The sequence below is a fragment of the Hylobates moloch genome, unplaced genomic scaffold (genome assembly GCF_009828535.3).
Source record: "Hylobates moloch isolate HMO894 unplaced genomic scaffold, HMol_V3 SCAFFOLD_9, whole genome shotgun sequence".
NCBI lineage: Eukaryota > Metazoa > Chordata > Mammalia > Primates > Hylobatidae > Hylobates > Hylobates moloch.
Genome location: NW_026652284.1, coordinates 66,814,348 through 66,826,465, shown reverse-complemented (window position 1 = coordinate 66,826,465; position 12,118 = coordinate 66,814,348). Strand labels below are relative to the sequence as shown.

General features: G+C 40.6%; 1 protein-coding gene across 1 annotated transcript in view; it reads left to right on the top strand.

Annotated features, from left to right (window-relative positions):
• The window catches only part of CNGB3 (cyclic nucleotide gated channel subunit beta 3), a 154,715-nt gene that overhangs the window by 130,997 nt on the left and 11,600 nt on the right, over window positions 1-12,118 (top strand). Inside the window, exon 15 of the mRNA XM_032759995.2 lies at window positions 558-676. Coding sequence (XP_032615886.1) covers window positions 558-676 — 119 coding nt within the window. The remainder of the gene's footprint in view (window positions 1-557; window positions 677-12,118) is intronic.

Sequence of the window (12,118 nt, the reverse complement as noted above, 5' to 3'; positions counted from 1 at the left end):
CAAGAGTCCCCAAAGATAGGCAATAACTGAGTAAAACAACCTGTTGCATTAATGCTTTATCTCATTATGGAATACTAATAATAACTCAAAGATCTCCTATGCCCCAATTCCCCAAATCAGACCTCAATGCCATGGGTAGAAGAATAGAATTGACCTTTGAAAGGCTGCAGTCTATGCTCTTTGGCTAGACCAAGCAACTTCTTCCAAGCATAGTGGTGGTCATCAAAGCCAGGTTCGACCATGCTTAAAATCAATTACTTCCTCTACAAAGGGTCCTTCCTAAAGCAATGTGCTAACTGAAATATCTTCATGTATCCAAGGGAGGCAAACAGTACTCACGTGTTGAGAAGTATCATCTTCCCAATCATTTTCTTTCACATGATACGTTCAACCAATGTCTGTAAATACTTTAAGTCTTAAGATAATTAATTTTACACTAATGTTCTTTGCTTCCTTCGTTTATATTTACTCCTCTAAAAGAGTTTATATTTCTTAATTTACAGCATAATTATCAAGAATAAAATAACTACCATTTCCTCTTTATATTTAAAATGTAGGGAGAAATTGGCAAGGAAATGTATATCATCAAGCATGGAGAAGTCCAAGTTCTTGGAGGCCCTGATGGTACTAAAGTTCTGGTTACTCTGAAAGCTGGGTCAGTGTTTGGAGAAATCAGGTATCTGAAAGATACTTCATAAATATTGAAGTCCATCATTTCTTATAAAAGAAAAGTCTTAGGTAGTAAAATAAGTAAAGTTCCTGCTCAGATTTATCAAAGGTTTGATTGTGCTGAGAGCATTCGTAAAATAAGGATTTTCATATTTCTATTCATCCCTTCAACAAAGAGACTTGAGGAAAAGAACTGGGTCATTCAGCTCTTTAGTCCAGGACCCAGAGCAGTACCTGGCATAAAGCAGGTTCCCAGTATATGTTGAATGGATGTGCAAATGAATTAGTTAATGAGAGAAGAGGTTTGGAGGGTTCATTGTTACCAGATTGTTGGAAGACTTGAATGCCTTGCTAACAAGGGGGTCTTGAGTAGGCTAGTGCTGTGATCATAGCTGTGGGACCAAATTTCGTGAGTTTAAACTCCAGTTTCACCACTACTGGCTTTTTTCCTCTGTTACTTGTCCCCACTGTTCCTCAGTTTCCTCACCTTAATAATTAGGATAATAATAGAACATATCTTAAAGTGTTGGTAAATGAGTTAATTCACTAAAAGCACTTAGAACACTGCCTGGCATCTATTAAGAACTCAATAAATATTAATTATTTTTACCATTGTTTCTTATTGGCCAGGAAAAGTTTATCCTAGAATAAGAAAGTCCCCAAGAGGAAAAATATAGACAGCAAATTTAAGCATTTTGTGGGCTAAACACTTCTATATGCATTATCACATTTATTCATTATTCAACCAAAAAATATTCATTGAGTGCCTAGTACGTGCTAGATTGTCAGGTATTGCTCTTAACTCTAGGAATAAACGATATAAAAATATTAGACAAGATATGGCCCCTGACAGAGCTTATAGTCCAGTCGGGGAAAACTGATAATAAATAGTTCATTAGCTAGACAAGATGAATTCACATTGTAGTAACTACTATGAAGGAAAAAATTGTTAGAAAGTAACAGGACACAACTCAGATGCAGTGGTCAGGAATGACCTCTCTAGGGAGATAATATTTGACCTGAGATTTGAAAGAGTAAAGGATCAGCCATTCGGAATTGGGGGAAGAGCCTCTCTGATTACCAAAGGGCTAGAGGTAAAGCAAGTGTGTCTGGTCAAGGGGTAGAAAGGTCAATATGGCTGGAGTACAGTGAATAAGAACACTGGGGAGATGAGGCCAAATAGGTGAGCAAGACCCAGATAACATGGTCTTTTACGCCATGATAGGAATGTATGTCTTTTTCTAAATATGAATGAATGCCATTAGAGGGTTTTAGGCAAAAGAATGGCACACTCTGAATTATTATTTTAAAAGACGACTTCAACAGCTGTGCGGAAAAGATACAGTAGAGGAGCAAGAATGAATAGAGACCAGTTAGAAGTCAACTGCGGTGGCTCAAGCGAAAGATGATGGTGTCTGGAACTGGGATACTGGCTCATATGATGAGCAGAAGAGTACCCTGTCAGGCAGTTATTAATATATTCATTTCATAATTGAGAAAATTGCTATCCCAAGATGCCAAGTACTATATCTTGCCCAGGACACTATTGCTAATGAATTATAGGGACAACATTCAAACCTGGGTCTCCATGGATCGGGGTCCAGTGATCTTTATACCACATCACAGAAGAAATTTCCAGTCTCTAATTTCATAGCTGCTAAGAAGTTATCTTCGTGTTCCAGAAATATGGATAATTTTAGATGACTTCGTATTAGCATCATTAGGGTTTCTTTGGAATGTTGAAGCATGTTATTTCTCTGTTGTTAATGTGGCTTCTCTTTTTAATTTTTTTCTCCTTGTTTAACGACCAATTATTGTTAAGGTGATCCTCTGAGGATCTTGCTCTTGGGCAGTGGTGGAAACACTTCTCAGAATGTACAAGACCTGAGTTCTTTGCCTGTTTTCTATCATTTCCTTCCTGGGAGTCCTTGCAAAAGTGATTTAATATTTTGTGACTTAATAATCACTGTAATCTTCAAGGTCATGAAACATACAACAGTTTAATCTGAAACACTGCAGAAATTAATTAGCTGACCTTTCCCAAGGGTTGAGTACTCCCTGAAGAATAAGCTTTATAAATACAAGTATGTTAATTGCTGATATTATCATCACAGGAGGAAATACCCTAGGAATTGAATCCAGGTGTTTCTGAGTTGCAACTGAAAGTAATCCTAGATTCCTGACAGCAGCTTCTCAAATAAATCTCCTATTACCCATTTGGTTTCTAAGGCCAAATTGAAGCCAGTAGAACAGACAAGCTTTAAACTTGCTCAGAAGTTTGGTTGATTCAAGTAAAAGGGAGCTTTTTGCCTTGATTCTCTTTTTGGCTGTGGTTATGGGGAAACAGGATGCATCTGCCTATTTCCAGATACCCACAGGCTTCACAGGCCCACAGCTGTCATACGCCCCTGAAGCTCTAGTCATTTATTCCAGAGCTGGAGGTATGCCTGCCAAACATCCAGATACTGGAAAGATCTAGTAATAGTGTTTACTACTCAAAAATGCTGTGACCTTTGTTAAAATGAGCTAAATGCAGCACTATCATGTAGCCTTTAAAAGAGTTCTTTTTCCTCAGGAGAAAAAAAATAAAGAAAAAAATTAAGGGCTTTCAAGGACATTATATATTAATCCAAAAGAGCAAAACCCTGACTAAAATATAGATTTACAGCCTGTCATTGAGAAAACCCAGACCACATTTCCAATTATCATCTGAAGAGTGCAGATACCCCATTTCTAAAAGAGAGACCCAGGGTCTACTGAGAGATGGCCTTGTGGTGGTTCCAACTCCATCATTTTCCTTACACGTACATTTAGTCCCAAGTCTTATTCACTGAATGTATTTAACCACTTCCTGTCTGCATTCTGTTTCTGTTAAAATGTCATTTTTCTTAAAACACATCCGAGTTTTTATTCTTGTGTTGCCACTATGATTTCAATAGGATTTTCTATTGGTTTCATCTCTCTTCGGAATATCCTCCCCCTGGAAATTTTTCATTCCTCCTTCAAATGCCACCTTTTTGAAGCCATCTTTAACCCCTAAAACAACTAGTTACTCTTTATTCTATGCTTCCATAGCCTTTCATTCATGCATTTAGTACAGTAATTACTACTGATTTATAATTAATTTGTTCAGATAGGTCTCTCCAACAGACTGAGCTACTAAAATGTAAGAACTAGAGGCTGGGCGCAGGGGCTCACGCCTGTAATCCCAACACTTTGGGAGGCTGAGGCAGGCAGATCACAAGGCCAGGAGATCAAGACCGTCCCAGCTAACACTGTGAAACCCCGTCTCTACTAAAAATACAAAAAAAAAAAAAAAAATTAACCAGGTGTGGTGGTGGGCACCTGTAGTCCCAGCTACTCGGGAGGCTGAGGCAGGAGAATAGCCTGAACCCAGGAGGCAGAGCTTGCAGTGAGCCAAGATCGCACCACTGCACTCCAGCCTGGGTGACAGGGCAGACTCTGTCACACACACACAAAAAAAGAACTAGAATTTATCCATCTTCATATCACCAGCAGCTACATAAACATTATACACTAAGTGGTGATTTTTACTTATATCTTGCCTCCATTCAAAAATAATTTGCAACAGCTCTTCAGCAATTTTTAATTAATTAAGTACTTAATTGTGATTTGATAGAAACAAAAGAAAATTATATTTGGGTCCCCTTATGGCATAGTGTGAAAGTGACTCAAAGAAGGCTATGTATTCCTTCTTTGCCAGGAACAGTGCCAGTCATGAGGGTACAAAGGAGAACAAGAAACAATCACTGTCCTCAAGGGCCTTAGAAGAGACTTCAATACCAGGTGATTAAATGTATGGATTGTGTCCCAGGAAGAGAGTGTGTACAGGATGCTTTGGGGACAAAGTTTTCACAAAGACCAGTGCATCCTTTGGATTTGGCAATTACTAGAGGTTATTTGGGAATCAAAAGCTGAACTTTTGTCGGGTGAAATCCACCCCCGATATTTCATGTAGGTTCTTTTCTATTTTCCTTAAGTGTCGGCTGGTCTGAGAAATAAAGGGACAGAGGACAAGAGAGAGAAATTTTAAAGCTGGGTGTCCAGGGGAGACATCACATGTCGCCAGGTTCCGTGATGTCCCACAAGCCACAAAACCAGCAAGTTTTTATTAGTGATTTTCAAAAGGGGAGAGAGTGTATGAACAGGGTGTGGGTCACAGAGATCACATGCATCACAAGGTAATAGAATATCACAAGCCAAATGGAGGCAAGGCGAGATCACAGGACCACAGGACTGGGGTGAAATTAAAATTGCTAATGAAGTTTCGGGCACACATTGTCATTGATAACATCTTATCAGAAGACGGGGTTTGAGAGCAGACAACCGGTCTGACCAAAATTTATTAGGCGGGAATTTCCTCGTCCTAATAAGCCTGGGAGTGCTACGGGAGACTGGGGCTTATTTCATCCCTACAGCTGTGACCGTAAAAGACAGCTGCCCCCAACGCGGCCATTTTAGAGGCCTACACTCAGGGATGCATTCTCTTTCTCAGGGATGTTCCTTGCTGAGAAAAAGAATTCAGCAATATTTCTCCCATTTGCTTTTGAAAGACGAGAAATATGGCTCTGTTCCGCCTGGCTCACCGGCGGTCAGTTTAAGGTTATCTCTCTTGTTCCCTGAACATTGCTGTTATCCTGTTCTTTTTTCAAGGTGCCCAGATTTCATATTGTTCAAACACATATGCTGTACAACAATTTGTGCAGTTAACGCAATCATCACAGGGTCCTGAGGCGACATACATCCTCCTCAGCTTACGAAGATGATGGGATTAAGAGATTAAAGTAAAGACAGGCATAGGAAATCACAAGGGTATTGATTGGGGAAGTGATGAGTGTCCATGAAATCTTCACAATTTATGTTCAGAGATTGCAGTAAAGACAGGCGTAAGAAATTATAAAAGTATTAATTTGGGGAACTAATAAATGTCCATGAAATCTTCACAATCCACATTCTTCTGCCATGGCTTCAGCCGGTCCCTCTGGGGCCCCTGACTTCCCGCAGCAAACCTTCAGTGGTCCTCAAATGATGTGTGAACACAGGTCAGTCCTATAAACCCCTACTGAGGGTTATGTAAAGGATAATTGACATGATGCCTGTAGTGGGTTGAATGGTGTCTCCCACAAAGATAAGTCCATATCCTAATCCTAGGAACTTGTGTATGTGACCCAACTTGAAAAAAGGGTCAGGGTCTTTGCAGATGTAATTAAGTTAAGGATCTCAAGATGAGATCATCCTGAATCATCTTGAAGGGCCCCAAGTCCAATGACAAAGAGCGTTCTTTTTCCTAAGGACACTTTTTATAAGTGTCTTTATAAAAGAAATAAGAGGAGAAGGCCATGTGAAGACTGAGGGCAGAAACTGAAGTATTGCAGCCATAGCCAAGAAATGCCTGGCAGCACTAGAAGCTGGAAGAGGCAAGAAAAGATTTTTCACTGGAGTCTTTAAAGGAAACACAGCCCTGCTGATATTTTGATTTTGGACTTCTGGCCTCCAGAACTGTGAGATAATAAATTTTTGTGGTTGTAGGTCACTTCTTTTTGTGATAATTTGTTATAGCAGCCCTAGGAAACTAATACAATACCAAATTATTGAAATTGTTCACTTTCAAAATTTTACTGGGGATAAACAAAAGCATGCTTAACACTCTACTTCACCCTACATGGCCACTCCACCTCCAACAACTGTCAATCCTACCACCGAAGAAAGTCTCAAATCATTTGTATCTTATGTTCTCCACTGCCACTACTTCAGTTCATCCATCTCTCACTGGACAACTGCAGTGGCTTACTTCAAGTCACTCAAATCCAATAACCATATCCTCCACAATCAGTCTCCACTCTGCAGCCAGAGGGATCTTTTGGAAACACAGATCTGATCATATCACTGCCCTCCCACTTAAAACCATTGAATGTTTTCATGCCATTTTTAGGAATAAGAACAAAGTGATTTTCCTTACCTATGAGATCCTGTAGAGTCTAGCCCCTGCCTACCTCTCTACTTCAGGTTGCACCTGACTCGCCTTGCTCTATTTTATTTTATTTTATTTTATTATTTTATTTTATTTATTTGAGATGGAGTCTCACTCTGTCGCCCAGGCTGGAGTTCAGTGGCACCATCTCGGCTCACTGCAACCTCCACTTCCCATGTTCAAGTGATTCTGCAACCTCAGTCTCCCAAGTAACTGGGATTATAGGTCTCGCCATCGTGCGTGGCTTTTTGTATTTTTGTAGAGACGGAGCTTCACCATGTTGGCCAGGCTAGTCTTGAACTCCTGACCTCAGATGATCCACCTGCCTCGGCCTCCCAGAGTGCTGGATTACAGGTACGAGCCACCACGCCTAACCATCCTTGCTCTCTTTAATCCAGACACCCATTGTCTTCCCATCCCTTGAATGCACCACACTCTATCCAGTCACAGGGAGTTTTTTGCACATTCTATTACCTCTGCCTGGATGCTTTCCCCACCCTTTTACCAAGATCTCAACTTGTTTCAGGCCTTCCTGGATTCCCCACTATAGGGCCCTCCCAGGTCTCCTTGCTGTACACTTTCATCCAATGATGTTCCTTTCTTTTGGAGCACTTATCTTTGTAACTATACATGCATTAGTGCATTTATTTATTTCTTCAATGTTTTTCTTCCTTCCTAAATTGCAAGAACCAGAACTACCACCTATGGCTGTGCCAAATGTTCTCTGCACCAGAATGTCCGAAGAGGAACCGGGAGGGCAGGAACCCGGTTCTCACTCCACTTCTGAGCCATGAGCCCTGGCTGTTGTGCTCCCTCTCATGCACAGTTACCTTTCACTCTGTGAAAGGAGGCATTCTTCTAGCCAAGCACAGGACTGCACATGCTCAGAAAAGCCACATTGTTTTTTATTATACTTTACATTCTGGGGTACATGTGCACAACATGCAGGTTTGTTACATAGGTATACATGTGCCATGTTGGTTTGCTGCACCCATCAACTCATTTACATTAGGTATTTCTCCTAATGCTATCCCTCCCCCAGACCCCCACCCCCTGACAGGCCCCAGTGTGTGATGTTCCCCTCCCTGCGTCCATGTGTTCTCGTTGTTCAACTCCCACTTATGAGTGAGAACATGCGGTTTTGGTTTTCTCTCCTTGTGATAGTTTGCTAAGAATGATGGTTTCCAGCTTCATTCACGTCCCTGCAAAGGACATGAACTCATCCTTTTTTATGGCTGCATAGTATTCCATGGTGTATTGGTGCCACATTTTCTTTTTCCAGTCTATTATTGATGGACATTTGGGTTCATTCCAAGTCTTTGCTATTGTGAATAGAGCAGCAATAAACATACGTGTGCATGAAAAGCCCCATTTTTATAGTTTGCATGAAGACACTTTACACAGGCCACCAGGGGTCCTGGTAGACACCATGTGTGGTTTGTTCTATACTCTATCCCAAGCCCTTAAGGCAGTGGCTCTTCCACATAAATGCCTAATAAATAGTTATTGAATAAATAAGTGAATGTAATTATCTTTCTATCTTTGTGAATGTACAAATGCACATTCATTTTTGTCGTGAATATGCATATTCAGCCTTGTGCCCTTTTTGTAAGCTTTCATTATAAGAATAACACTGCTATACTTATCTTTGTAAAATTACTTTCTTTTCTTTTATTTATTTGAGGTTTAATTCCCAAAAATTGGAATAAGTAGGCCAAAAGGTAGAAGCATTTCTATAACTCTTGTAATATATGGGCAGATTATTTTCCAGAAAAAAATTGAACCAATTTGCATTACAAACCACAATGTATAGCTATTTTTCTTTAGTATTACTGATATTACTTTATTATCCCCATTGCCATTGCATTTTAATAGGTTGTTTTAATTTGCAGTTTTCTAAATAGTGCCTGGAAATAATAGTTCCTCCATAAATATTTGCTAAATGAATTAATTTCCTATGGGCCTGTTTATTTTCATAAATGTGATCATTTACCTTCTGCATTTCTTTCATTGTTCACCATCCTTTTTTCATCACAGATAACAAGTTATTGAGTAGAATTCAGGCATTGATATATTCTTGTATGTTTTAGATATCTGTTTGTCATTCAAAACATTTAAATTGTCTTTTCCACTATTACATTAGTCAAATCACCTATCTGAGAATTTCTTTTTTGATATTTACTTTATATCAATGTGAAATGGTCAAATATTTTGACAAATCATCTTAAAACTCATTTTAGCCTTTAAACCATTATTGTCTATTTCTTCTGAATATGCAGTTTTTAAAATCGGGGTACCAGAGGAGACTTCTCGGTCTTTGGACTATTTTAATTCCATATTCTCACTCTTCATCAGAATAACTCAGTTATTCCTTTTTTCCCCTTTCCTAAAAGGCAGAAATAGTAGACACAATAGGAGATTAAAAGTATGAGCAGAGATAAGACTTGATTAATACTGAAAGAGAAAACTTCATTTTCATTTTTTTCCTATCTCAAACCTGTGAGCACTACCTGTGTTAAGAATACATATTTACATTTTCACTACATCCTTTTGAATATAGTCTCTTTGATTGTATAGCAGCTTTTTGCTTAGCATGAAAAGCATACCTCATCTAAGTCCCACAATATCCCACTGAACAAATATACATCAGTGTCATTGCTTAAATATTCATTGAAATATCCTCAGGATTCCTCCTAAAGTAACTTTATCCAGTGCTAAGTCAAGGCTTTTTGCCACCATTTGGAACAGCAGAGAGGAAGTAAAGATTCTGAGAGTCATACCTTGACGTGTCTTATCACACCAGACTGTTTGGATTCCTCCCTTATTTTTCCTAATATCCATGCGCAAATCTGTATCATTAAAACAATAGCAATAACTTCACTGGCATCACTAGAGTTATGGTTAAAGAAAAGACCTCTTGACTTGAAGTCAGGTCTTGTCTTAGATTTTAATTTCAGTGATGAAATTCTTATGTATTTGTTCTTGAACAATTCACTTAACTGATTCTGGACCTCAGTTCCATGTCTGTAAGTATAGGTTAAGAACCTACCTCACCAGCCGGGTGCGGTGGCTCACGCCTGTAATCCCAGCACTTTGGGAGGCTCAGGCGGCCGGATCATGAGGTCAGGAAACCGAGACCATCCTGGCCAGCATGGTGAAACCCTGTATCTACTAAAAAAAAAAAAAAAAAAAAAAAAAAATACAAAAATTAGCTTGGCGTGGTGGCACGTGCCGGTAATCCCAGCTACTCTGGAGGCTGAGGCAGGAGAATCGCTTAAACCAGGGAGTCGGAGTTTGCAGTGAGCCGAGATCGCACCACCGCACTCCAGCCTGGCGACAGAGCAAGAGTCCATCTCAAAACAAACAAACAAACAAAAAAGCTGTCTAAAGCCAGGGGCAAGCAGGAGGCTGGGCCTGCAGACATCCCTCAGCAGATGTCCCGGTCAGGGACACACTCGCTGCCCTGCGCTTTGCATCCCTCTCAGGGTGAAGGTGACAGTGGACCCAGACCCTTCCCTGGTCTACCGATCTGAAGTGGACCCAGAGGCTGCCAAAGACAAGGCCGGCTTCCAGAACTACGTGTTGGGTCCCCTCCTGGACCATGTCTTTACCGCCTACAAGCTCATGCACATGCACCACACAGTGGATTTCGTCAGGAGCAAGCACGCCTGGTTTGGGGACTTTTCCTACAAGAAAATGAAGGTCATGGAGCCCGTGGACCTGCTACATGGGCTGGTGGACGAATCAGACTCAGGTGTAGACTCCCCCACTCCTTCCAAGCCTTCCAGATGGCGGAGGACATCGGAAAAGCTCACCCAGGCAAGGACTGGTTCCAGCTTGTTGGGCTTCTATGACCTAGGGAAGGTCCTGGCCCTGTTGGGGGAGCCCCAGTGGGCGATCGTTGGAGACACATTCCCCGTTGGATGCTGTCCCCAGACCTCCGTGGTTTTGTAACTCCACTTTTCAGGACAATCCCGACCTCCAGGATCCTCGATACAGCACAAAACTGGGCATGTATTAGCCCCACTGTGGGCTCGGCAGGGTCCTCATGTCCTGGGGCCATAATGAGTACTTGTACCAGGTGATGATGTTCAACAAGTTCTCACTCCCACTGGAGGCTTCCTACAAGATCCGATTCCACTCCTTCTGCCCTGGCACACAGGTGGTGACTACTAGCAGTGGTGCAGCAAGCAGGACCTGGCCATGCTGCCCTGGGTCCAGGAGTTCAATTTGACCAACTTCCCTGACCTGCCAGACATGGACAAGCTGCAGCCCTACTACCAGGGGCTCATTAATAAGTACTGCCCTGGCATCCTAAGCTGGTGATGCTCCTGCCACCCTCACCACTGCTGGATGACAGGCCTGGCCCTCAGCGTGCCTAGTGAGGTCTGGCCATGGGCACACAGCCACCATCAGGCTCCACCTCAGTGGGGAACCCCACTCGCCCCTTAGAGCCACCACCTCTCATGGCCATTTGTACCTAGTGGCAATAAAGACCTCAAAGGAGAGAGAAAACAAAACAAAACAAAAAACCTAGCTCACCAAAGTGATATGGTCATTACATAGGAAAATAAAGGGATTTACTTTAAAAAAAAAACTTTAAAACTGTAAACTTTGTACAAATATTTGATATAGTTACCTGGTTTTTACTCCAAAGAAACATTTAGTTATGCTAGTGTATTAGTATAGGCTTCTTTGATACAGTATTTTCCAGCCAAAGTACCATAGTTAAGTATTCTTCTGGGCACGCGAAGGAAGATAAATAAACAGAGCATGGAATAAAGCATCCACATTATCCTTTTTCTCCTCTTTCCTTCCTTAGAAGTTGTACCCAGATTCTTCATCGCTCATCCACTTCTCTAAGGCCAATTCAATTCTGAAATCGAGACCTGCTAAGGGGAAAAGGGGCTAAGCATTTTATATCTGTAATATCTAAACTCTCTAATTTTGTTAAAAATCTGTATGTGCAGACATTCCTCAAAATGTTTTACAGAAAAAAAATCTAGGCTAACATGTGTTTGCCATTCAGTAGTTTTATGAATATCAAAGTATCTGCAAAGAGCAAAAATCCCAGGCAGAGGTGGCCTTAGAACATCCTCTGATATTTGCTTAGCCATAAAAGTTTTGCTAGAGTTTATTTTTAGTCAAGTTTTAAAGTTGTCAAGGAATAAAGTGTTTCCTATTAATGTTGACAAAGATAAAAGGATATCTCAGAAAAAGTCTACACAGGTTATCTAACCTCATGTTTCCCAAATAAAACCCAGTTGGAAATTTGCTTAATGAGAACAAATATTTGGAGTTTTAATCCCTTACTCAGCATTGAATGTGATGTTCTTTCCATTGATAGCATGTAGAGTTAGTTTATATATATATATGGAAATAGTTCTACATGATAAAATGTATTTAGACCAGAACCTTCTTTATTTTAGGAAACATTTTCATTTCTTACAATTATTA